The sequence below is a fragment of the Cyprinodon tularosa genome, unplaced genomic scaffold (genome assembly GCF_016077235.1).
Source record: "Cyprinodon tularosa strain WSP-4 unplaced genomic scaffold, ASM1607723v1 ctg164, whole genome shotgun sequence".
Classification (NCBI taxonomy): Eukaryota; Metazoa; Chordata; class Actinopteri; order Cyprinodontiformes; family Cyprinodontidae; genus Cyprinodon; species Cyprinodon tularosa.
Window position 1 is genome coordinate 445,193 of NW_024038475.1, and position 26,127 is coordinate 471,319.

At 37.9% G+C, this 26,127-nt stretch overlaps 2 protein-coding genes across 2 annotated transcripts; both read left to right on the forward strand.

Moving 5' to 3' along the window:
* The first annotated feature begins 3,563 nt into the window (after nt 1-3,563).
* Nucleotides 3,564-5,115, forward strand: LOC119780655 (granzyme B-like). Its single transcript, XM_038280758.1, has 5 exons — nt 3,564-3,708; nt 3,898-4,057; nt 4,159-4,285; nt 4,454-4,678; nt 4,761-5,115. The coding sequence occupies exons 1-5, from the start codon at nt 3,651-3,653 to the stop codon at nt 4,908-4,910; spliced, it is 720 nt and encodes a 239-aa protein (XP_038136686.1). The 5' UTR covers nt 3,564-3,650; the 3' UTR covers nt 4,911-5,115.
* Nucleotides 5,116-14,647: 9,532 nt separating this feature from the next.
* Nucleotides 14,648-24,942, forward strand: LOC119780654 (granzyme G-like). The gene is made up of 5 exons (XM_038280757.1): nt 14,648-14,705; nt 23,743-23,902; nt 24,004-24,130; nt 24,303-24,527; nt 24,613-24,942. The coding sequence occupies exons 1-5, from the start codon at nt 14,648-14,650 to the stop codon at nt 24,844-24,846; spliced, it is 804 nt and encodes a 267-aa protein (XP_038136685.1). The 3' UTR covers nt 24,847-24,942.
* The last annotated feature ends 1,185 nt before the right edge of the window (nt 24,943-26,127 follow it).

Here is a 26,127-nt window from a genome sequence, read left to right on the forward strand (position 1 = left end):
ATGTTTTATTGCAGCTTTTTAGAACTGAAAAAACATCTATAATTTCTATACAAGCAGCTATACTACTATCTCTTGTAACCCCTATAACAAGGCTTGCTCTATAGGAAAAACAATAAGTAATTGAGCAGTTGTTCATTCTTTTTACCTTCTTATCTACAAGTTCACATGCAGAAGTTGCCTGTAGAAAGAGCACTAAAGATAGGATTCTCAGAAACATGCCTTCCTGTTTTTTTCCTTTCTGTTTGTTTAGTCAGATATGTTGGTGGATCTCTGTACCACAAACCCTGCATGCACTCTGTGTCTCTTTATCATAGTGATACTTGCAGAAAACCTTTGATAAAGAGGCTGAAAGACTTTCTTACCACACCAATACCCTGCTTTTAGTGAGGTTTAAAACAGTTAGTTGAACTCATTTTCTTCTTCCAAGGATGATCCCTAATAAAAAGCACTATTAAAAATTCAACAGTTAGTCTCATACACTATATTGCCAAAAGTATTTGCTCACCCATCCAAATTATTGGAATCAGGTGTTCCAATCACTTCCATGGCCACAGGTGTATAAATTCAAGCACCTAGGCATGCAGACTGTTTTTACAAACATTTGTGAAAGAATGGGTCGCTCTCAGGAGCTCAGTGAATTCCAGCGTAGAACTGTGATAGGATGCCACCTGTGCAACAAATCCAGTCGTGAAATTTCCTCGCTCCTAAATATTCCACAGTCAACTGTCAGCTGTATTATAAGAAAATGGAAGTGTTTGGGAACGACAGCAACTCAGCCACGAAGTGGTAGGCCACGTAAACTGACGGAGCGGGGTCAGCGGATGCTGAAGCGCATAGTGCGAAGAGGTCGCCAACTTTCTGCAGAGTCAATCACTACAGACCTCCAAACTTCATGTGGCCTTCAGATTAGCTCAAGAACAGTGCGCAGAGAGCTTCATGGAATGGGTTTCCATGGTCGAGCAGCTGCATCCAAGCCATACATCACCAAGTGCAATGCAAAGCGTCGGATGCGGTGGTGTAAAGCACGCCGCCACTGGACTCTAGAGCAGTGGAGACGCGTTCTCTGGAGTGACGAATCGCGCTTCTCCATCTGGCAATCTGATGGACGGGTCTGGGTTTGGCGGTTGCCAGGAGAACGGTACTTGTCTGACTGCATTGTGCCAAGTGTAAAGTTTGGTGGAGGGGGGATTATGGTGTGGGGTTGTTTTTCAGGAGCTGGGCTTGGCCCCTTAGTTCCAGTGAAAGGAACTCTGAATGCTTCAGCATACCAAGACATTTTGGACAATTCCATGCTCCCAACTTTGTGGGAACAGTTTGGAGCTGGCCCCTTCCTCTTCCAACATGACTGTGCACCAGTGCACAAAGCAAGGTCCATAAAGACATGGATGACACAGTCTGGTGTGGATGAACTTGACTGGCCTGCACAGAGTCCTGACCTCAACCCGATAGAACACCTTTGGGATGAATTAGAGCGGAGACTGAGAGCCAGGCCTTCTCGTCCAACATCAGTGTGCGACCTCACAAATGCGCTTCTGGAAGAATGGTCAAAAATTCCCATAAACACACTCCTAAACCTTGTGGACAGCCTTCCCAGAAGAGTTGAAGCTGTTCTAGCTGCAAAGGGTGGACCGACGTCATATTGAACCCTATGGATTAGGAACGGGATGTCACTTAAGCTCATATGTGAGTCAAGGCAGGTGAGCAAATACTTTTGGCAATATAGTGTATCTTATAGTACATTGCAAAATTACCGTCGCTAAGCTGTTTTGTTAATCACTACCTGTACTGTGGCAAGATTTTGTTGATTGAAAACTTGGTAGTTGATGTTCCTGTCAAAAACTTTGGGCTGGCAGTTTCTTTGTGGCAGATATCTCTTCCATCTCGCTCTCTTGTTGCACGACAACCGTTAAAAGTGGGTTCAGATAACTTTGTCTGCTGTGAAAGAAAATATCTGGATGAAAGTTTCCAGATATTACCTGGGAAAATTATTGCTGCAATTATTTAATTTTGATGGCTTCCACAGATTTATCTGTGCTCTCTTCATTCTTGTTTTCAGAGTTATACTGTACCAAAAAAAACTATTAAACGTAGTCCCCTTTGTTTAGTTAATTAAGGACTTATTTCTCTTCATCTGTCTGTCCTAACTTTATGATCCAATTCTCTCCCAGCCACAAATCAAGAAATCGTTGCATATTACATACACTTTACAGTTTGACAGGAGTTCGTTTCCAGCTTATTTTTTAAGGTCATTGCTGTGCTTTAAATACCATGACTATTTTCATTAAACTCAACTTTGATTCTTTTTTAGTTTTTACTTTACTTACTTACTTACATATTGTTACATAAAAAAAAGAAAAAAATACCCTTCACTGTCTCACACTGGGGGAAGCTGGTGTGCAAACAGCAAAGCGACAGGTAAGTACCATGCGGATATCGATAAATATAATTTAATAAACAAGAAATGATAACAGCCTGTAAAAAAAGGTGAAATTTATAACAAAAGACAACATACTTTTTACATTTTTTCAAAATTAGCATACTCATTTAAAAAAGCAAATAAGTATGTAGATTTAAATAAATTACAAAAAAATAAATAAATATGTATTCATACTCCATGAGTTTGGTGGGTCTAACAGCCACTTAGAGGAACCATCGGCTATAACAGTCAATTGTGCATAAAGATTGCAGCAGTCTGTCACTTTAGTTTTGAACTGTTTCATGCATAGGTGTGAGACATTGTCCAAATTTCATAAAACTCTCTTAATGGTCTCTCTTACCACCTGCACTGTGTTTAGAAGCTATAGTACACTGCTGGCTTCTCTAAGCTCATCTAACAACCCAACTCTGCTGTAGATAAACTGCTGCTCTATTATTATTTTATATCTTTATATAGGTCCTTCTATGTTCATCTACTGTATGATTTTGCAGTAAATATTCAGTTATTTTTCTTCTTTTACCTTCTTTATTTCACATCTTTGTTCTCTTTGCCCTTGGATCATAGTGTATTTTGTAGTGGTCAGTCATTTTCCTTCTGCTCTCCCATTTCTCTGTTGCTGCACATCCAAAATGATTGCTCTTCGTATTTGTTTGTCATTTCTACACTCTTTCCTCTGTAGCTGAATGGTTATCAGCTGCTAAACTGCTCCATTCTCAATTCCTAATAGTCTATTTCCATGCATCTATGTCATATTCTTGATCTGCAACTTCTGTTTATACTCTTCTGTTTTCTTTCATAAACAACTCTGGTTTTACCTCAACTAATTTCTGCATTTTGGTCCTTAACAAACCAAAACAGGACGGATAAGAGAATATTTTGATTGTTTTTCTTTGGGGAGACCTTCTTGCAAAATAGAAAAACTTCTATTATCTTAGATGTGTTCTTTAAATACATACTTCAGAGACATTATGTGTGATAAAAAACCTTCATGTGTTAAATCTTTGTTAGAAGTAACCCAAAATATAATAATGTTATAAAGTTTGACTCTGTTTGAATCTGTCTGTGCTGTATGAAAAAAAAGTAAAATGTGTGGTTTGCCAAAGGTTACAGTCCAAATCTGCATCATCAGCCTATGCAGCCTGCCAGCGTATAAAAAGGATGTTTTCAGAGATGTTGTCACTCCTCAGCAGCTTGACTGGATTGTGATCTCACCATGTTCAACCACTGTTCACTGGCTTTACTGATGCTTGCAATGACTTTACAAAGACAAGGTGAGTTTCTATTATAGTATGTACATTTAAGATGGATCAAAGTGTTACTGTACATGATTAGTCTTTGTGAGTTTTGTTATAATATTGATCTGTTTTAGTAAAAAAGATAAACATTTGTTATTTTGACATGTTAACAAATAACTACTTGTCATGAAATTAACTTTGTGTTTTACCCCCATAATGTTGCAGCTTATGCAGGCAAAATCATAGGCGGTCATGAGGCCAAACCACACAGCAGGCCGTATATGGTGCTTGTTGAGCTGATTAAGGAGAATAATGAAATAAAATACTGTGGGGGATTCCTTATCCGTGATGATTTTGTGATGACCGCAGCCCACTGCCAGGCCAAGTCAGTTTGACATGATTATGTAGTTCACTTGGATGAAGCCTGCTCCATGACTGCAGACAGATGAAGAAAGAAAAACATTAAACACTTTCTTTTTTTTTTAGGTCCCATAAAGTTTTTCTTGGGTTACACAAATACTCAGAGAACCATAAAAAAGTGTCTGTGAAGGAAGCTTTTCTACATGAGAACTACGATAAAACTGATTTTACAAATGACATAATGCTGCTCAAGGTAAAATTATCTAATTACTTTATCCATTATAATCATTATACCAAATAGCATGGTTGTGTTTTTTTTCTTATCTGTCATTAGCATTACTCATTATGTTTTAACATGCAATAAATGTATGAAAGTATATGGTACTTTTGTTGTTCAATACCATCTCAATCTTTTGTCTAGTTGTCCGAAAAGGCAGAGATTACCAAAAATGTAGAACCTATTGCTCTGGCGGACAAGGAAGATAGCTCTCTGCCGAATTCCTGCACAGTCAGTGGTTGGGGGAAAACTTCTGAGAACTCTAACATGTCGGAAACACTCATGGAGGCCAGTGTCACACTTATTGATAATGAACTGTGTGTCAAAGAAAATGTATACTGTTCTGAAGGAGAAATCGGACCAATGGGGGTAGATATTTCTTTCTTTGTAGAGAAAAAAAATGTGCTTGTTTTCCCAACACAGTCTCAATATTCTGTGTCTTTGATTATAGGGAGATTCTGGAGATCCATTAGTCTGCAAGGATGGAAAGGCATATGGAGTGGTGGCTGCAAGCAAAAAGACTGAGGGTTCAACACTGTATAAGTACACAAAGATACCTGATAGCATTGCTTGGATTAATTCTATAATAAATCACAACTGAAACAGCTTCTGAGCTACATGTCAATCAACTATCTAATCAGACAATTTTACAACATCTGAATGATTTTTTATCATATAAATGCTATTGAAATGTTTACATTTTTTATTTTTGCATTTGTTCATTTTTGTCACTGTAAGCCCTCTCTTTTGATGATCAAGTCATATAATACAACAAACCAAAAGAAGTACTTTATGTTCAACAAGGAGTTTGGCATCCATTTCCTGTGTACATGATTATCAGCAGCAACAACAGACTTGCAGTAATGACAAAATATATTGAGATTATTATTAGACATGAGCATGGTGACTCAGCAGTCAAAAATGAAAATCAGGTATTTTTTTTTTCATTGCCCCAAATTATACAACCAAGCTAAAATAAAGGAAAAACAAACCCAACATTGGTGATTTTTAAACTCTGACTCTCAAATGTTAAATTCATTTTTGTGAATAATCTCATCTCTTCTGGAAAAAAAAAAAAAAAAAAAAAAAAAAAAAAAAAAAATATATATATATATATATATATATATATATATATATATATATATATATATATATATATATATAAATATATATATATACATATATATATATATATATATATATATATATATATATATATATATATATATATATATATTTCTTTAAAAATAAATCCAATTCCTCAAATTTTATCAACATTATTTTTTCTGAAGTAGTCTTTTTTTATGATCGACTAATGAACTGACACTTGTTGGTACACACATTAATAGACAAAAAAATTTAATTTAGATATGCATATCTTTTATGGATGCATCATAATCTTACTGATTTGACTGTATTCCTTCTGAGAGGAAAGAATATCTAAATTATCATTGTTTTTCTTTTTTTTTAAACACAAATAAAATGCATGTCAATAATTTCTGCACATCAGAAGCATAGAGTCTGGGTCCTTTATTAGGAAGGTACCCGTCTATGTGTAAGCAAAGCAAGAGTTTGGTCCTCATTGCCAGCTTTAAGTCAGAGCTGTTCCCAGTATCTCCAGCAAGGCTGCCCTCTGTTACTGGTCCTGCTCATTATGTTTAAGGACAGGTTTTCTAGGGACAGACAAGGCCTGGAGGTGGTCTGTTTTGAGGACCAGTGGTCTTCATTCCTGCTTTTCAAAGAGGATGTGGTTCTGCTGTCTTCCTTCTGCCAAGACTTACATTATGCACTGTGGTGATTTGAGGCAGAGTACAAGGCTCCCAGGATGAGAATCAGCTTTTCCAAGTATTAGGATCCTGTTCTCAATGGGAAAAAGGTGGCTTGTCTTCTTCAGGTTGGAAGAGAGTGGTGGAGTTTGAACATCTTGCCATAAAGTGAATGGAGCAGGATAGATAGAGGATTCTGTGAGGCTGATATTATAATGTGGAAGCTGAAGAGGGAGCAGAGGAAAAGGCAAAGCTCTCCATTCTCCGGTCGATCTATGTTCCTGCTCTCTGCTGTGGTCAAGAAATTTGGACTATGACCAAAAGAAGGAAATCCTGGATGAAAGTGGCTGAAATTATCTTCCTCCACAGGGGGGCTCTCAAAATAGAGCCAATGTTCACCAAGTTTAGTTAAACAAACTTTCATTGAGACAAGTTTTAGAATTACCTTAAGCAGTAGGTGAATGAGGAGAAACAGATGTGGCAGATGGAGTTGGTCGGTGAGGAGAATACGACTAGCTCTGCAAGGTAATAATGAACCGTTGTTCCTGACAGAAGAACAAAGCCTTATATTATTTTATCCGTCTATAGAAGAATGCCCATGATGTCAGTATAAATCAAAATGTCATGTTTACAACATTTCGTCAAATCTATGTCTTGATGAATTCAGAAAGCTTTTTAAGGAAAACGGTCTATTCCACTATTAACAAAGAGTGGCTGATAACCTGGAAAGCTGCAGAGTAACAAAGTCTTTTTTCTTTTGTATTATGCATTTGCTCTATGAGGGACGAAAAATGATAAAACAAAAAAATTGATATGAAAATAAATAAATACAAATATAAATTAATAAATACGCATAATTGTCCATAAAAAAATAAATATAACAATAAATAAATACACTTATAAACGCATACATGCATGAATAAATAAGTGAATGATGAATTGCTAATAAATGACTTTTGTATTTTTAAATACGTGTGTGAGGGGGGTGTGCCCTGAAGCATAAATATCATGAACAGATCAGTTGATTGTTTCTTATATATGCTATGTCTCTGGTTGCATTTGTCATGAAAGGGAAGTTTTGTTCTCCTTGATGTTCTGAAATGAGGATCTTAGATTTACTGTAGATCGGTTTATTTAATCAAAATCAGTTGTTTTTTAATCCCTCTGAGCTGTCGTTTTGCCACAAAGCATTACAGGTTATTCAGGCTCTATTGAATTGATGCCACCTGGCATTGGTAGCACTGCTGCCTTACAGCAAGAAGGTCCTGGTTTGAGCCTAGGATCTGTTTGAGTGGAGCATTTACAGGTCCTTCTCAAAATATTAGCATATTGAGGTAAAGTTCATTATTTTCCAAAATGTAATGATAAAACTTGAACATTCTGACATCATTTCGGATCAAGACTCTGGTGCAGCAACAATACATACGACAGGAGAACAGAGTTTACTTGAAGGGTTTTTATTATTCAGACTGGAAGCAGCGTAAGCAGGAAATCCAATGCGGTGTCTCACTTCAAAACAGGTAAGGTGATGAGTATGAGTTTCAACTGATGATGAAATGAACAGTGAGGGCAGACTTACTTCACAGGAAACATGCTGAGAAGGTGGGGCAACAGTATCCACAGAGAAGGAGTGAAATCCTTGGAGTGATCCTGTTGTTTAATTTGAATTGGAGGGTGGACATGCAGATGAGCTCGGCTTTAGAGGATCTTGGAAGGAAGCCTTTTTGGGGAGGAGTGGAAAGCGCCGTTGAGGGAGGACCAGGAGGACAGCAAGGCAGGATTAACCAGGAACCAGGCTTCAGCAGGAGGTAAACTAAAAGGGAATTAGAAAGACATGACTGATAAGTAAGAGGATGAAAACAAGTTCAACTAACTTGGAAGTCTTTTGACAAGGAACCTAGTTACCACTAGTATAGGTAACCATCTATCATCTGCCTCAGGGAATACACTCCTCTAAATACTGCCGTCTGGCACACCCTGAAAGTGAAGGTGAGAGAACAAAAACAAAATATCCAAACCAAAACAGCTCTGTGGGCACAACACATTCATATATTTTAGATTCATTGCACACTAATTGAAATATTTCAGGTCTTTTATTGTCTTAATCTGGATGATGTTGGCATACATTTCAGGAAAACCCCAAATCTCACAAAATTATCATATTTCATCCGACCAATAAAAGAAAAGTGTTTTTAATACAAAACAGTCAACCTTCAAATAATTATGTACAGTTATGCACTCAATACTTGGTCGGGAATCCTTTCACAGAAATGACTGCTTCAATGCAGCGTGGCATGGAGGCAATCAGCCTGTGGCACTGCTAAGGTGCTACGGAGGGCCAGGATGCTTCGATAGCGGCCTTAAGCTCATCCAGAGTGTTGTTGTCTTAGGAGTGTAAATCACACCCATCATGGCGATTCGATTCAGTATCAATTTCCTGACCCAACAATTATTTTCGATACTAAAGAATACTCCACGATGCGATTCGATTAATTGGTAATTTTTTTTTTTTTTACCTTACAGGCAGTGGTGGCCGGCCCATAGGGGGCGCTGGGGCACCGCCCTCCCTGATAAGAAGAGAGAAACGTAAAATATATTTTTAGAAGTTAACTCATAAATGTTAGTTTTACTCTCTAGAGTGTGTACCTATAAGCAAAACAAATTATATTGACTACATTTCCCTATCTACTGTCATTCATTTGTGGATTTCCACAGACAGACTCCTACCGTCTCTGTCTTGGGGCTCTGATTAGACTGCCCCACGAGTGCATAGAATCTGCCAATGATGTACTATTGCTAGGTGAATTTAATAATTTAATGGCCAATCAGCGTCTCAGAATTTTATGGTCTTGGGGCTCTGAAAATACTGCCCTTTAACAGGCTTCTGCACCCAATGTGCAGGTGCAGACAATTAGAGGGACAATGGCGAACGTAACGAGCGAGATTCTGCTTCCACCAAATTCGGTGAGATCCTAATTTATCTACCCATTTGCCAGAAGAACATCCCTGTTGTAGGGTAGGAAAATTTCCTGTTATGGTTATTGTGACTATGACGAATCCACCTCGTCACTTAAAATAACCTCTCTAACTTTGCGTGCCACACACACATTCCTGTTATACTGTGCTTGTGAGGACCAATACACTCGTGCTGAGCCCTACAGTAGCGGCCCATTAACTTAAAACACACAAGCTGTTCCTGGTTACCTGCTGGCGTATTGAGGGTGCACACTTAATATTTCAGTGGGGTTAGCCGTGTGTGTGTGTGTGTGTGTGTGTGTTAGAGACTGACATTTTTTCGGGAATCCCACGGGTCACGGGATTCCCGTGGGATGGGAGTCAGTATTAGTAACGATTACGTGATTGGGACGGTACAGGATTAAACATTAATGGGAGCAGACGGAAGCAGGAGCAAACCAATAGTAACTAAAAAAAAACTAGGATCGATGCCAAAAAATAAATTAAAAGAAAAAAAATCCAGTACTGGCGCCGCCATTTTGTTGTTTTTTTCCTTGAAGCCTACACTATAATGCGGGTCAAAAAAACTTGACCCAAAAACCAACAGTGCTTCTGCTTTGAGTTTTTCACCCGCGCTCAAAAACAACAATGGAGGGAACAACAGTTACTACAGTTAGAAACAGGAACTCAACTGACCCTTCATAGAAATTCAGATTCAGTGTATTGGCAATCTTATTGAAGACAACAAGAATGGGAGTGGTGGAGGAGCAGGAGTCATTCTGAATGGGAGCGGGATGGGAGTGGGAGTAATTTCACCAGGAGTGGGACGGGACAGGATTTAGATTTCTACTCTGGCCCGGGATCGGGACGGGACACAATTTTTTTCTGTGGGAGTGGGATGGGACAGGAGTGAAAATCCACTCCTGTGTCAGTCTCTAGTGTGTGGGTGTGTGTGTGTGTACGTATTTATGCTACGGGGACTTGTCATCTTCAGTCTGGCGGCGTCTTTGCTGGGTTCAAACCCGAGGCAACGCTCAGTAAGCGGTTAAAACGCCACAGTTGTTGGAATGCGGAAGTGACGTCACCAACTCGCTAAATATTTGTCAGATTATATATTTTTTTTATTTTATGTTTAAAAGTTTGGTGTAATTGAATAAGTCAGTGAATCTGTGTAAAAGAATTAAGTTGTAAAAATTATTTGTTTTTGTATATCAATTGTTTGTGGAGGTAATATATGGACAAAACTGATTTATGAGAAGAAATCAGAAATAAGAGAGTCTGAGGTGAGGGGCTTAAACTATTTAATGAGGGCTGTGGGAAGAAGAGCGGCCATTTTTGTTTTCTGTTTCCTTGTTACATTGCTGGTAACTGGAGGGAGGCTAAAGCCCAGAGTACCTTGTACATGTTTAGTTTCTTTTGCACCCTGTTTTGAGTTTTTGAGCACAATAAATCACCAACACTCCGATTCTTGGAGGCCAAAGAACTCCGTCACAGTGACCCAAATATTCACTGTTACTGTTATTATATAGTAAATTAAATCATTACTGTTAAATTGTATTTCATTTCCAATTGTTTATTTGAATTCTTATTCCGGATTAGTTGGAGACATACACCAGGCTGTATCAGCCCCACCAAAAATATTTTTCACCAGCCGCCACTGCTTACAGGCTAGACAATGTTTCGATTTTGAAATACATCAATGAAAGCTGTAATATCGTTATGCATTTTATTTGAGAAATAACAGCAAATAACAGAAGTAGTAAAGTTGTACTCCACCTAGGCCTATATAGAAACCTCATTCACTGAAAGATAATGCCTCTTTGTTATAGATTCTGAAAGGCCTTGCATTAAAAAATAATGCAAGGGGAAAGAAAGTAGTGGATAAAGGAAGCGAGGTAGGAGGGCAAAATAGGTTTAGCGCCTCCGCAGCACGGGAGTCAGAATTACGTCCAGGAGCAAATGGATAAAAATAGACCAGAGCAGAAAAAAACATGAATGGATACTTGTGCGGATGTGTCGATGGATCAGATCGTTGGCTGATGGATCCATGCGTCGATACAAAACGATTATTACTTACACCCCTATTGGGTCTATCGACTTTCTCTCCACAATGTCCCACAGATTCTCTATGGGGTTCAGGTCAGGACAGTTGGCAGGCCAATTGAGCTCAGTGATACGGTGGTCAGTAAACCATTTACCAGTGGTTTTGGCACTGTGAGCAGGTGTCAGGTCGTGCTGGATAATGAAATCTTCATCTCCACAAAGCTTTTCAGTAGATGGAAGCATGAAGTGTTCCAAAATCTCCTGACAGCTAGCTTGATTGACCCTGCCCTTGATAAAACACAGTAGACCAACACCAGCAGCTGGTATGGCACCCCAGACCATCATTGACTGTGGGTACTTGACACTGGATTTCTGGCATTTTGGCATTTCCTTCTCCCCAGTTTTCCTCCAGACTCTGGCACCTTGATTTCCGAATTACACGCAAAACTGAGCAATAGTCCAGTGCTGCTTCTCTGTAGCCCAGGTCAGGCGCCTCTGCCGCTGTTTCTGGTTCAAAAGTGGCTTGACCTGGGGAATGTGGCACCTGTAGCCCATTTCCTGCACACGCCTGTGCACAGTGACTCTTGATGTAAAATAATAAACTGTATCACAATATGCTAATATTTTGAGATGGACCTGTATGTTCTCCATGTGGATGCAGGGGTTCTCCCCCTGTACCTCTGTGGCGAAACCTGCAATATGCTCCTTTGCAGACTGTCATCATAATAACTTTAGAGCAACCGGAATCAGCTGTTTCTGTTAGGAATCTGTTGTGTATCTTTGCTAGATGAAGTTAGAATTAGGATCTGTACAATAGCTATTGTTAAAAGGCTGTACTTTCTCTAATTTCACTGATGTGACTACAGGCACATCCACAGATGCACCAATAGGATAAGGCAGGTGCAGTGGTGGAGGTGAATAAATTGACAGTCATGCTGCATAACCTCAACTGCTAAAGAAGGTTATATTTTTTGCTGAAATCTAAAGATTTTGCACAATCAGGAGTCTATAAATATGATCAATTGACAGCAGCAAGAAACCAAAAGTACCACATACTGAATACATTACAAAGTGGCAAGATTTCTATTTGTAAATGTAAAAATGTTACATGTGACTCATGTATCAAATCAATAAAATATTTTTTTCTATTCAAAATGAATTGATTGAATATTTTATATTTGCTATTAACTAATAAATAAATATTTTTACTTCATTGCCATTTAGATTTTTTTTTCTATCTCTCTCTTCACAAGTCAAAATGTATCTTGCTCATAGAAGAGGTTACTTATAAGTTTGCATTTGAGGGATGCCTTTACTAACCTGACTCCGCCAGATGGATTTGCTCCGCATATACATCTGGAAACCTTCCGTTGCAGTAATTTTGGGAAGGGGCGGAAATACTGGTTAGCTGATTGGCCTATGTTGGTGATAGATGGGCCAAATAAACCAATCAGATCAACGAAGCATATGACGTACTAACAGACCAACGACGAAAAGACGACCACAAGCCAGGCTAACTCTTGCCGAAACCAGTCGGGAGAAGAGCAAACACATATTTTCCTCTGAGAAAAGCCTCCAGAGCAGTGTTTTGCTCTTCTTTCAGTGAAGAAATACTCTGTAATTCCGATAAAACTTGCTCGATAGCCACGCTAACGCTAGTTTCGTCAGCTGAAGCCGCCATGTTCTTTAGACTGAACTGTCGCGCTTCTCGTTGCGTCACACCTCAACCCGCCTCAAAACCAACGCTGATTGGACGTTCGTTTGGTGAACGGCTCCAAATTTTCTTCAACGAGGAGTCTCCAGACTGATTAGCGAGTGAAATCTTGAAAGCTCCCGAGATCAGGATGGTCTCACAAGGCTATGCCTTTACCAAAACAAAATTCTTAATCAACAGTTCAACAACTTGACCAAAAACAACCCATCCAGGGTGGACCTTACCTTTCGCCCATAAACTGCTGGAACTTAACCCCAGCACCTGTGAGACTGATGGACAGGTGGTAGAAGATGGATGGATGTTATATTGCAGCTTTTTAGCACTGAAAAAAAAAAATCTATAATTTCTATCCCAGCAGCTATACTACTACATATACTACTCTCTATTGTAACCCCTATAGCAAGGCTGGCCCTTGAGGAAAAAAAAAAGTGATTGAGCAGTTGTTCATTCTTTTTGCCTTCTTCTCTACAAGTTCACATGCAGAGGTTGCCTATAGAAAGAGCCATAAAGATAGGATTCACAGAAACATGCCTTCCTGTTTTTTTTGGTTTGGTCAGATATGTTGGTGGATCTCTGTACCACAAACCCTGCATGCACTTTGTGTCTCTTTATCATAGTGATACTTGCAGAAAACCTTCTATAAAGAGGCTGAAAGAGTTTTATTACCACACCAATTCCCCGCTTCTAGTGATGTTTAAAACTGTTAGTTGAACTTATTGTCTTCTTTCTAGGATGATCCCTAATAAAAAGTACTGTTAAAAATGCAACAGTTAGTCTCTTTTTTTTAGTACATTGCAAAATCACCATCACCAAGCTGTTTTGCTAATCGCTACTGGTACTGTGGCAAGATGTTATTGATTGAAAACTGGGTAGATGATGTTCCTATCAAAAATTTTAGGCCAGTAGTTTCTTTGAGGCAGATATCTCTTCCATCTCGCTCTCTCGCTGCACGACAACCGTTAAAAGTGGGTTCAGATAAATTTGATGAACATCTTGATAAACATTTCCAGATATTACCTGGGAAAATAATTGCTGCAAACAAAAATAAAAAAAGCAGACATTTATCTAATTTTGATGGCTTCCACAGTTTTATCTATGTTCTCTTTAATCTTGTTTTCAGTTATTCTCTTACAAAAATAACTATTAAATGTAGTCCTTTCTGTTTAGTTAATTAAGGATTTATTTGTCTTCATCTGTCTTTCCCAACTTTATGATTCAATTGTCTCCCAGCCACCAATCAAGAAATTGTAGCATCTTACATATACTTTACAGTTTGACAGGAGTTCATTTCCAGCTTATTTTTTAGGGTCATTTCTGTGTTTAAAAACCATGACGTTTTTCATTAAACTCAACCTTGATTCTTTTTTAGTTTTTACTTAAATTGTTACTTTAAAAGTAAAATAAAAATATCCTTTACTGTCTCACACTGGGGGAAGCTGGTGTGCAAACAGCAAAGGGACAGCTAAGCACCATGCAGATATCGATAAATATAGCTTGATGAACAAGACATGATGACAACACCCTGTAAAAAAGGTGAAATTTATAACAAAAGACTACATACTTTACAGTTTTCAAAATGATAATACATTATAACACAAAACATTATGTGAGATGAAACATTTTATAACCCAAAATGTAAAGCTGTTAATCAAACACTTTTCACTGTTAAAACTGAAGTACTCCACGATTCAGGGTTTTCTGTCTGTGCAGTATATAAAAAGAAAAAGGAAAATGTGCGGTTTGCCAAAGGTTACAGTCCAAATCTGCATCATCAGCCTATGCAGCCTGCCAGCGTATAAAAAGGGATGTTTTCAGAGATGTTGTCACTCCTCAGCAGCTTGACTGGATTGTGATCTCATCATGTTCATCCACTGTTCACTGGCTTTACTGATGCTTGCAATGACTTTACAAAGTCAAGGTGAGTTTCTATTATAGAATGTAAAGTTAAAATGGATCAAAGTTTTACTGTACTTTTTAGTCTTTGTGATTTTTGTAATAATAATGATCTGGTAAACACTCTGGCACTGGAGAGAAGTCCTCTGCCTCCTTAAATACAGATCTCCTGATGAGCAGATGAGCGACAGGTGGTAGCAATCAGCTCTGGCTCCAGGAGATCTAGTACGCCCTCTGGTGGAGAAAGTGGACAGACCTCCAGATCCCAACAACAGCTGGCCGTATATGGTGCTTGTTGAGCTGATGAAGGAGAATAACGAAAAAAAAAAAAAAAAAAAACACTGTGGGGGATTCCTTATCCGTTATGATTTTTTATGATGACCGCAGCCGAGTTCCAGGCCAAGTCAGTATGACATGATTATGTAGTTCAGTTGGATGAAGCCTGCACCATGGCAGCAAACAGACAAAGAAAGAAAAACATTAAACACTTTATTTTTTTAGGTCCCATAAAGTTTTTCTTGGGTTACACAAATACTCAAAGGAACATAAAAACTGTCTGTGAAGGAAGCTTTTCTACATGACAACTACAATGAAAGTGATTATACAAGTGACATAATGCTGCTGAAGGTAAAATTATCTAATAACTTTATCTATTATAATCATTATACCAAATAGCATGGTTGGGTTTTTTTCATATCTTTCATTAGCATTACTCATTATGTTTTAACATGCAATAAATGTATGAAAGTATATAATACTTTTTTCTGTTCAATACCATCTCCAATCTCTTTCATCTAGTTGTCCAAAAAGGCAGAGATTACCAAAAATGTACAACTTATTGCTTTGGCGAACAAGGCCAGTGTCAACCTCGTTGATAATGAGCTGTGTGTCAAAGAAAATGTATGCTGTTCTAAAGGAGAAATCGGACCAACGGAGGTATATATTTTTTTTTTGTAGAGAAAAAAAATTCACTTAAATGTTTTTCCAACACAGTCTCAATATTCTGTGTCTTTGATTATAGGGAGATTCTGGAGATCCATTAGTCTGTGAGGATGGAAAGGCATATGGAGTGGTGGCTGCAAACCAAGAAACTGAGGGTTCCACACTGTATAAGTGTCAGGGGCAGTCCTGATTAGATTGATGTCACTTTTATTACCTTGTCTTTTCACTTCCTGTTTTATTTTGTTACTCATTTCCTCTCTCGTTTTAGGCAGCTTCACTTCCTGAGTTCCTTCCTGCAATCAGGATCTGCCACAGCCTAATGCAATTCACCTGGTGTATGTGCTCCTCTTTTGTTTGTTAGAGTATTTAGTTCCCACCCTTGCAGCTTCCCTTTGCCAGTTCATCTTAGTCTTTTGAGCTTAGCGTTCCAGCTTTTTTGCCTGTTAGATTTAGCTTTCTTGTGTTTTGACCCCTGCTTGGATTTGGACCTGCCTTGCCTCTGCTTTTTGATACTTCTGTTTCTGCTGGATTTTTTGTTGTTCAACCCTGGACTGAATTAAAAGAACTTTGAGTTTTAATCCACTGTGTCAGGTCTTGCATTTGAGTCCTTCATTTCTGAGCCTTGTGACAATAAGTACAACTTAATTAGTTCAACTATCTAATCAAACAATATTTGATTAGAGAGTTGATTGACATGATAGTTGATTTATATTTGATAATATCTGAATAATTTTCTATCATATAAATGCTGTTGAAATGTTTTTCTTTTATTTTTGCATTTGGTCATTTTTGTCACTGTAAGCCCTCTCATGATTAAGTCATATAATACCAAAAACTAAAAGAAGTACTCTTTCTTCAAAAAGGTGTTTGGCATCCATTTTCCTGTGTACATGAATAGCAGCAAAACTAATAATCCAGCACCCTTAATAACTTTAAAAATATGTAAGAGGTAATAAAAGCTAAGTATATGGAAACATGAGTGTACGTAGAGTCCTATCTCCCTCTCAAAAAACAAAGTTAATGTGCAAAAAAACATTTCTGGTTTATTGATTTGCGGGGAGACTTTGTGAAAAGATTAATTCTCTCTTCATGGTGGTGCTGAAATAAGCAGCCAGTTACAGCAAAGTGAGGATGAGAGAAAATCTAAGGTCTGAAAAGACTTTCAGTTTTCTCTTGCACTTGAGCAAGAAGTCTTCCTTTCAGCTCTTGGAGAAGAATAAATTTTTATCTGCTACTCCCTTGTGGAAAAACACAATACTTACAAGCAAGCTCAGTGAAAGCAGCTGATATCTGCAGCTCCAAGTAAAAACTGGAAAATTAACCGTATTCTACTACATCAGTAACTTAATTATTATTATTATTTTTTTTTTTTTGTAATGATATTGGTTGTTTTTAAACTCTGACCCTCAAATGTTAAATGAATACAGATAAAGTTTACATTAAAATATACATGAGTACACAGCAGTGTTTTCAGTTTGTTGTGAATAATCTCATCTTTTGTGAAAAAAAAAATATAAATTTGTCTTAAAAATAAATCTAATTCCTCAAATTTTATCAACACATTTTTTCTGCGATAGTCTTTTTTTATGATCGACTAATGAACTCAGACTTGTTGGTAGACCTATTTATAAACACAAAAATTTAACTTAGCTCTGCATATTTTTTATGGATGCATCATAATCTTACTGATAAATTTGACTGTATTCCTTCTGAGGGGAAAAATATCTAAATTATCAGATTTTTTTTTCCAAACACAAATAAAATGTCAATAATAGTTTTTCTGCACAGCAGAAGCTTAGAGTCGGGGCCCTTTATTAGGAAGGAACCGGTCTGTGTGTAAGCAAAGCAAGATTTTGGTCCTCATTGCCAGCATTAACTCAGAGCTGTTCCCAGTATCTCCAGCAAGGCTGCCCTCTGTTACTGGTCCTGCTCATTATGTTTAAGGACAGATTTTCTAGGGACAGACAAGGCCTGGAGGGGGTCTGTTTTGGGGACCAGTGGTCTTCATTCCTGCTTTCTGTAGAGGATGCGGTTCTGCTGTCTTCCTTCTGCCAAGACTTACAGCATGCACTGTGGTGATTTGAGGCAGAGTACAAGGCTCCCAGGATGAGAATCAGCTTTTCCGAGTATTGGGACCCTGTTCTCAATGGGAAAAAGGTGGTTTGTCTTCTTCAGTTTGGAAGAGAGTTGTGGAGTTTGAACATCTCGGCATAAACTGAATGGAGCAGGATAGAAAGGGGATTCGGTGAGTCTGGGAGCAGAGGAAAAGGCAAAGCTCTCCATTCTCCGGTCGATCTATGTTCTAGCTCTCTGCTGTGGTCACGAAATTTGGACTATGACCAAAAGAAGGAAATCCTGAATGAAAGTGGCTGAAATTAGCTTTCTCCACAGTAGGGCTGGAGAGACAGAGAGTAGAGCCCCTGTTCACCAAGTTAAGTTAAACAAACTTTCATTGAGACAAGTTTTGGAATAATCTCAAGCTGTAGGTGAATGAGGAGGAACAGATGTGGCAGGTGGAGTTGGTGGGTGAGGAGAATACGACTAGCTCTGCAAGGTAATAATGAACCGTTGTTCCTGACAGAAGAACAAAGCCTTATATTAAGTTATCAGTCTATGGAAGATTTGCTTATGATGTCAGTATAACGCAGAATGTCATGTACACAGCATTTCGTAAAATCTATGCCTTGATGAATTAAGAAAGCTTTTTATTGAATACAGTATTAACAAAGAGTGGTTTATAACCTAGGAAGCTGCAGAGTAACAAAGTCTTTTTTTCTCTTGTATAATGCATTTGCTTTATGAGGGCCGGAAAATTATATAAAAAAAATAGATATGAAAATAAATAAATAAATACAAATATAAATGAATAAATACACATATAATTGTATTAATAAAAAATATACACTCACCGGCCACTTTATTAGGTACCCCATGCTAGTAACGGGTTGGACCCCCTTTTGCCTTCAGAACTGCCTCAATTCTTCGTGGCATAGATTCAACAAGGTGCTGGAAGCATTCCTCAGGGAGTTTGGTCCATATTGACATGATGGCATCATACAGTTGCCGCAGATTTGTCGGCTGCACATCCATGATGCGAATCTCCCGTTCCACCACATCCCAAAGATGCTCTGTTGGATTGAGATCTGGTGACTGTGGAGGCCATTTGAGTACAGTGAACTCATTGTCATGTTCAAGAAACCAGTCTGAGATGATTCCAGCTTTATGACATGGCGCATTATCCTGCTGAAAGTAGCCATCAGAAGTTGGGTACATTGTGGTCATAAAGGAATGGACATGGTCAGCAACAATACTCAGGTAGGCTGTGGCGTTGCAACGATGCTCAATTGGTACCAAGGGGCCCAAAGAGTGCCAAGAAAATATTCCCCACACCATGACACCACCACCACCAGCCTGAACCGTTGATACAAGGCAGGATGGATCCATGCTTTCATGTTGTAGACGCCAAATTCTGACCCTACCATCCGAATGTCGCAGCAGAAATCGAGACTCATCAGACCAGGCAACGTTTTTCCAATCTTCTATTGACCAACAAGGCATTTCCGCCCACAGAACTGCCGCTCACTAGATGTTTTTTCTTTTTCGGACCATTCTCTGTAAACCCTAGAGATGGTTGTGCGTGAAAATCCCAGTAGATCAGCAGTTTCTGAAATACTCAGACCAGACCTTCTGGCACCAACAATCATGCCACGTTCAAAGTCACTCAAATCACCTTTCTTCCCCATACTGATGCTCGGTTTGAACTGCAGGAGATTGTCTTGACCACGTCTACATGCCTAAATGCACTGAGTTGCCGCCATGTGATTGGCTGCTTAGAAATTAAGTGTTAACGAGCAGTTGGACAGGTGTACCTAATAAAGTGGCCGGTGAGTGTATATAAAAATAGAAAAATACATTTATAAACGTATACGTGCATGAACAGATAAATGAATAATGAATTGCTAATAAATGACTTTTGTATTTTTAAATAAAGATGTGTCTGGGGGTGTCATGATGTTTTTAAGGGATCTGAGCCACATGCAGGAAACCACTCAGAGAAACCAGAGTAAAAGTTACAGGTCAGGAGAGTTGGCAGGCCAATGGAGCACAATTGAGTACCGTGGTCAGTAAACCATTTACCAGTGGTTTTGGCACTGTGAGCAGGTGCCAGGTCGTGCTGAAAAATGAAATCTTCATCTCCATAAAGGTTTTCAGCAGATGGAAGCATGAAGTGCTCTAAAATCTCCTGATAGCTAGCTGCATTGACCCTACCCTTGATAAAACACAGTGGACCAACACTAGCAGCTAGTATAAGATAAGATAAGATAAGATAATCCTTTATTTGTCCCACAAATTGCAGCGTTGCATCACAGTGAACAGTACAGTAGGAAAAAAGAAGAATACAAAGTATAAAAAAATATTTAAAAATATATAAAAAATATACATTAAGTATATACAGACAAGGCAACACTGGTATAAAGTGACAACAGTAAAGTTCTGTGCAAATGATTGATTATTTGTATTAAATTATTGCAGAGTTAAATAGATATGTGTGAAGTATACAATAGATATGCAATAATAACAGGTAAAGTGACGGTGGACATATGGTTGATACGGATAGCACCCCAGACCATCACTGACTGTAGGTACTTGACACTGGATTTCTGGCATTTTGGCATTTCCTTCTCCCCAGTCTTCCTCCAGACTCTGGCACCTTGATTTCCAAATTACACGCAAAACTGAGCAACAGTCCAGTGCTGCTTCTCTGTAGCCCAGGTCAGGCGCCTCTGTTTGTGGTTCAAAAGTGGCTTGACCTGGGGAATGTGGCACCTGTAGCCCATTTCCTGCACTTGCCTTTGCACGGTGGCTCTGGATGTTTCTTCTGGCTGGTAATTTTAAAGGCCTCAGGAGCAGGTATTTAGAGTTAATTTGTTGATTCAGATGATTAGATGCATAGCTCGTTCAGAGGCTTTTTTCATGATATGCTAATTTTATAAGATAGGAGTTTTGGGTTTTCATGAGCTGTATGCCAAAATCTTCCGTATTAAGACAAAAAAAGACTTGAAATATTTCAGTTAGTGTGCAATTAATCTAAAAATATATGAATGTTCCAGTTTTATCATTACATTATGGAAAATAATGAACTTTATAACAACGTGCTAATATTTTGAGAAGGATCTGTATGTTCTTCCTGTGCATGCATGGGTTCTCCCCCGGTACTTCTGTGGCAAAACCTGCAATATGCTCTCTGTGCAGCCTTTGCAGGCTGTCATCATAATAACTTTGGAGCAAACAGAAATAGCTGTTGCTGTTAGGAATCTGCTCTGCATCTTTGCTAGATGAAGTTAGAATTAGGATCTGTACAATAGCTATTGTTAAAAGGCTCCACTTTTTCTAATTTGACTGATGTGTCTACAGGCACATCCACAGATGCACCAATAGGATAAGGCAGGTGCAGCAGTGGAGGTGAATAAATTGACAATCATGTATGAAATCATGGAACTAAACCCCATCCCCTGTGGGCCTGATGGACAGGTGGTAGAAGATGGATGGATGTTTTATTGCAGCTTTTTAGAACTGAAAAAACATCTATAATTTCTATCCCAGCAGCTATACTACTACTCTCTATTGTAACCCCTATAGCAAGACTGGCTCTTTAGGAAAAAAAATAAGTGATTGAGTAGTTGTTCATTCTTTTTGCCTTTTTATCCACAAGCTCACATGCAGAAGTTGCCTATAGAAGGAGCACTAAAGATAGTAACCATTCTGATATTTCTCAGAAACATGCCTTCCTGTTTTTTTTTTTTGGTTTTGTCAGATATGTTGGTGGATCTCTGTACCACAAACCGTGCATGCACTTTGTGTCTCTTTATCATAGTGATACTTGCAGAAAACCTTATATAAAGAGGCTGAAAGAGTTTTATTACCACACCAATACCCCGCTTTTAGTGATGTTTAAAACTGTTAGTTGAACTTTTTGTCCTCTTTCTAGGATGATCCCTAATAAAACGCACTGTTAAAAATTCAACAGTTGGTGTCATATCTTATAGTACATTGCAAAACCACCGTCACCAAGCTGTTTTGCTAATCTTTACTGGTGCTGTGGCAAGATTTTATTGATTGAAAACTGGGTAGTTGATGTTCTTATCAAAAACTTTGGGCTGGCAGTTTCTTTGTGGCTGATATCTCTACCATCTCGCTCTTTCGCTGCACGACAACCGTTAAAAGTAGGTTCAGATAAATATGTCTGCTGTGAAAGAAAACATCTGGATGAACGTTTCCAGATATTACCTGGGAAAACTATTGCTGCAAACAAAATAAAAAAAATCTGACATCTAATTTTGATGGCTTCCACAGCTTTATCTCTGTTTTCTTTATTCTTGTTTTCAGAGTTATTCTCTAACAAAAATAACTTAAATGTAGTCCTTTCTGTTTAGTTGAATAAGGACTTATTTGTCTTCATCTGTCTTTCCCAACTTTATGATCCAATTGTCTCCCAGCCACATATCAAAAAATTGTGATATATTACATACACTTTATAGTTTGACAAGAGTTGTTTTCCAGCTTATTTTTTTAAGGTCATTGCTGTGCTTAAAAACCATGACGTTTTTCTTTAAACTCAACTTTGGCTCTTTTTTTAGCTTTAACTAAAATTGATACATCACACTGGGGGAAGCTGGTGTGCAAACAGCAAAGGGACAGCTAAGCACCATGCAGATATAGATAAATATTTCAATAAATAAGAAATTATGATAACAGCCTGTACAAAAAAGGAGAAAATTATAACAAAAGATAACATCCTTTACAGTGTTCAAAATTAGCACAGTCATTTTAAAAAAGCAAATAAGTATGTGGATTTGAAAATCAATATGTATTTATAAAACCAACTAAGCATTTACAAGATTGCAGAAAATATTAAATATTAAAACAGCACAGATATGAATACGTCTGAGTTTGGTGGGTCCAACAGCTGCTTAGAGGAACCATCTGCTATAACAGTCCATTGTGCATAAAGGATGCAGTAGTCTGTCACTTCAGTTTTAAACTGTTTCATGCATAGGTGTGAGACATTGTCCAAATCTGATAGAACTTTCTAGAATTCTTGTCTCTCATCACCTGCACTGTGTTTAGAAGCTATACTAGTACACTGCTGACTTCTCTAAGCTCATCTAACAACCCAACTCTGCTGTAGATAAACCGCTCCTCTATTATTTGCTATCTTTATCTACAGTGGGTCTTTCTATGTTCATTTATGATTTCGCAGGAAATCTTTATTTAATTTTCTTGGATCATAGTGTATTTTGTAGTGGTCAGTCATTTTCCCTCAGCTCTCCCGTTTCTCTGTTGCTGCACATCCAAAATGATTGCTCTTCGTATTTGTTTTTCATTTCTATGCTCTTGCCTCTGTAGCTGAATGGTTATTAGCCACTAAACAGCTCCATTTTCAATTCCTAATAGTCTATTTCCATGCTTCTATGTCATATTGTCCTTAACAAACCAAAACAGGACACATATGAACATGTTTTGATTGTTTGTCTTTTGGGAGACCTTCTTGCAAAATATAAAAACTATCATTATCCTAGATGTGTACTTTAAATACATACTTCAGAGACATTATGTGTGATGAAACATTTTATTAGAAGTAACCCAAAATTTAAAGTTGTTTGACTCAAACGCTTTTCACTATTACAACTGAAGCACTCCACGATTCAGGGTTTTCTGTCTGTGCAGTATTAAAAAAAAGTAAAATGTGTGGTTTGCCAAAGGTTACAGTCCAAATCTGCATCATCAGCCTATGCAGCCTGCCAGCGTATAAAAAGGATGTTTTCAGAGATGTTGTTACTCCTCAGCAGCTTGACTGGATTGTGATCTCATCATGTTCAACCACTGTTCACTGGCTTTACTGATGCTTGCAATGACTTTACAAAGAGAAGGTGAGTTTCTATTATAGTATATACATTTAAAATGGACCAAATTTTTATTGTACATGATTAGTCTTTGTGATTTTTGTAATAATATTGATCTGTTTTAGGAAAAAAGATAAACATTTGTTATTTTGATATGTTAACAAATAACTACTTGTCATGACATTAACTTTGTGTTTTACCCCCATAATGTTGCAGCTTATGTGGTCAAAGCCATAGTTGGTTATGAGGCCAAACCACACAGCAGGCCGTATATGGTGCTTGTTGAGAGGATAATGGAGAATAATGATATAAAATACTGTGGGGGATTCCTTATCCGTGATGATTTTGTGATGACCGCAGCCAACTGCCAGGCCAAGTCAGTTTGACATGATTATTTAGTTTTGGTTGGATGAAGCCTGCTCCATGACTGCAGACATATGAAGAAAAGAACAAACATTAATGATTTTCTTTTTTTAGGTCCCATAAAGTTTTCCTTGGGTTACACAAATACACAGGGAACTATGAAAAAGGGTCTGTGAAGAGAGCTTTTCTACATGAGAACTACAATGAACAGTATTATTTAAACGACATAATGCTGCTGAAGGTAAAATGATCTAATTACTCTATCTATTATAATCATTATACTAAATAGCATGGTTGTGTTTTTTTTTTCTTATCTGTCATTAGCATTACTCATTATATTTTAACATGCAATAAATGTATGAAAGTATATAGTACTTTTTTCTGTTCAATACCATCTCCAATCTTTCGTCTAGTTGTCCGAAAAGGCAGAGATTACCAAAAATGTACAACCTATTGCTCTGGCGGACAAGGAAGATAGCTCTCTGCCAAATTCCTGCACAGTCAGTGGTTGGGGGAAAACTTCTGAGAACTCTCTCTTGTCCGATACACTGATGGAGGCCAGTGTCACACTCGTTGATAATGAACTGTGTGTCAAAGAAAATGTATACTGTTCTAAAGGAGGAATCGGACCAATGCAGGTAGATATTTTTTTCTTTGCAGAGAAAAAAATGTACTTAAATGTTTTCCCAACACAGTCTCAATATTCTGTGTCTTTGATAAAAGGGAGATGCCGGAGGTCCATTAGTCTGCGAGGATGGAAAGGCATATGGAGTGGTGTCTGCAATACACAAGACTGAGGGTTCCATACTGTATAGGTACACAAAGATACCTGATAGCATTGATTGGATTACTTATATAATTCACAACTGGGGCTGCTCAGTGCTCTTGCCTTGCAGCAAGAAGGGTTCAGTTCCAAGCCCGGGGTCCTTCTGCATGGAGTTCGAATGTTCTCCCTGAGCATGCGTGGGTTCTCTCCGGGTACTCCGGCTTCCTCATACAGTACTAATACATGACTGTTAGGTCAATTGGCTCCTCTAGATTATCCTTAGGTGTGAGTGTGTGTGAATCTTTTTTTGTCTCTATGTTGCCCTGCGATGGAGTGGCTACCTGTCCAGGGTGTACCCCGTAGACAACTGAAGCACCAGCACCGCTCGCGACCCCACTTGGGATTCAGCGTGTAAGAAAATGGATGAATCACAACTGAAACAGCTTCTGAGCTACATATCAATCAACTATCTAATCGAAAAATTTGACAACATCTGAATGATTTTCTATCATATAAATGGTGTTGAATTTTTGTGTTGTTGACATTTTTGCATTTGGTCATTTATGTTACTGTAAGCCAATTGTAATAATTAAGTCATGTAATACAACAAACCAAAAGAAGTACTCTTTGTTAAACAAGGAGTTTGGCATCCATTTCCTGTGTAGATACTTGCAGTAATGACAAAATATATGGAGATTAATGTTAGACATGAACATGGTGACTCAGCAGTAAAAAAAAAAAAAAAAAAAAAAAAAAAAAAAAAAAAAAAAAAAAAAAATATACATATATATATATATATATATATATATATATATATATATATATATATATATATATATATATATTTCATATATGTGTGTGTGTGTGTGTGTATATATATCTTTGAGCTCTGATCCGTAAAGCAGGAAAATAATCCAGCACCCTAAATAGTTTTAAAAATGTGAAAGAGGTAATAAAAGCTAAGTATAAGGAAACATGAGGGTACGTAAAGTGATTCACGGGGAGATTTTGTGAGAAGATTATTTTTTTTTCATGGTGGTGCTGAAATAAGCAGCCAGTTACAGCAAAGTGAGGATGAGAAAAAATCTAAGGAGGTCTGAAGAGACTCTCAGCTTTCTCTTGAACTTGAGTAAGAATTCTTCCTTTTAGCTCTTGGAGAAGTATAAATGGTAATATGCTACTCCCTTGTGGAAAAACACAACACTTACAAGCAAGCTCAGTGAAAGCAGCTGATATCTGCAGCTCCATGTAAAACCTGGAAAATTAACTCTATTGTACTACATCAGTGGTTTAAGTTTTTTTTGTTTTTTTTGTAATGACATTGGTTGTTTTTAAACTCTGACCCTCAAATGATAAAATAAATACAGATAAAGTTTACATTAAAATATCCATGAGTACACAGCAGTGATTTCAGTTTGTTGTGAATAATCTCATTTTGTGTGGAAAAAAAAAAAAATTTGCCTTAAAAATAA

Excerpts from the sequence above, each read along its gene's own strand:
- LOC119780655 (XM_038280758.1), top strand. The coding sequence starts at position 3,651 with ATGTTCAACCACTGTTCACTGGCTTTACTGATGCTTGCAATGACTTTA. Across the intron at positions 3,709-3,897 it reads AATGACTTTACAAAGACAAG|CTTATGCAGGCAAAATCATA; the intron begins GTGAGTTTCTAT and ends ATAATGTTGCAG. Across the intron at positions 4,058-4,158 it reads GCAGCCCACTGCCAGGCCAA|GTCCCATAAAGTTTTTCTTG; the intron begins GTCAGTTTGACA and ends TTTTTTTTTTAG.
- LOC119780654 (XM_038280757.1), top strand. The coding sequence starts at position 14,648 with ATGTTCATCCACTGTTCACTGGCTTTACTGATGCTTGCAATGACTTTA. Across the intron at positions 23,903-24,003 it reads GCAGCCAACTGCCAGGCCAA|GTCCCATAAAGTTTTCCTTG; the intron begins GTCAGTTTGACA and ends TTCTTTTTTTAG. Across the intron at positions 24,131-24,302 it reads ACGACATAATGCTGCTGAAG|TTGTCCGAAAAGGCAGAGAT; the intron begins GTAAAATGATCT and ends TCTTTCGTCTAG.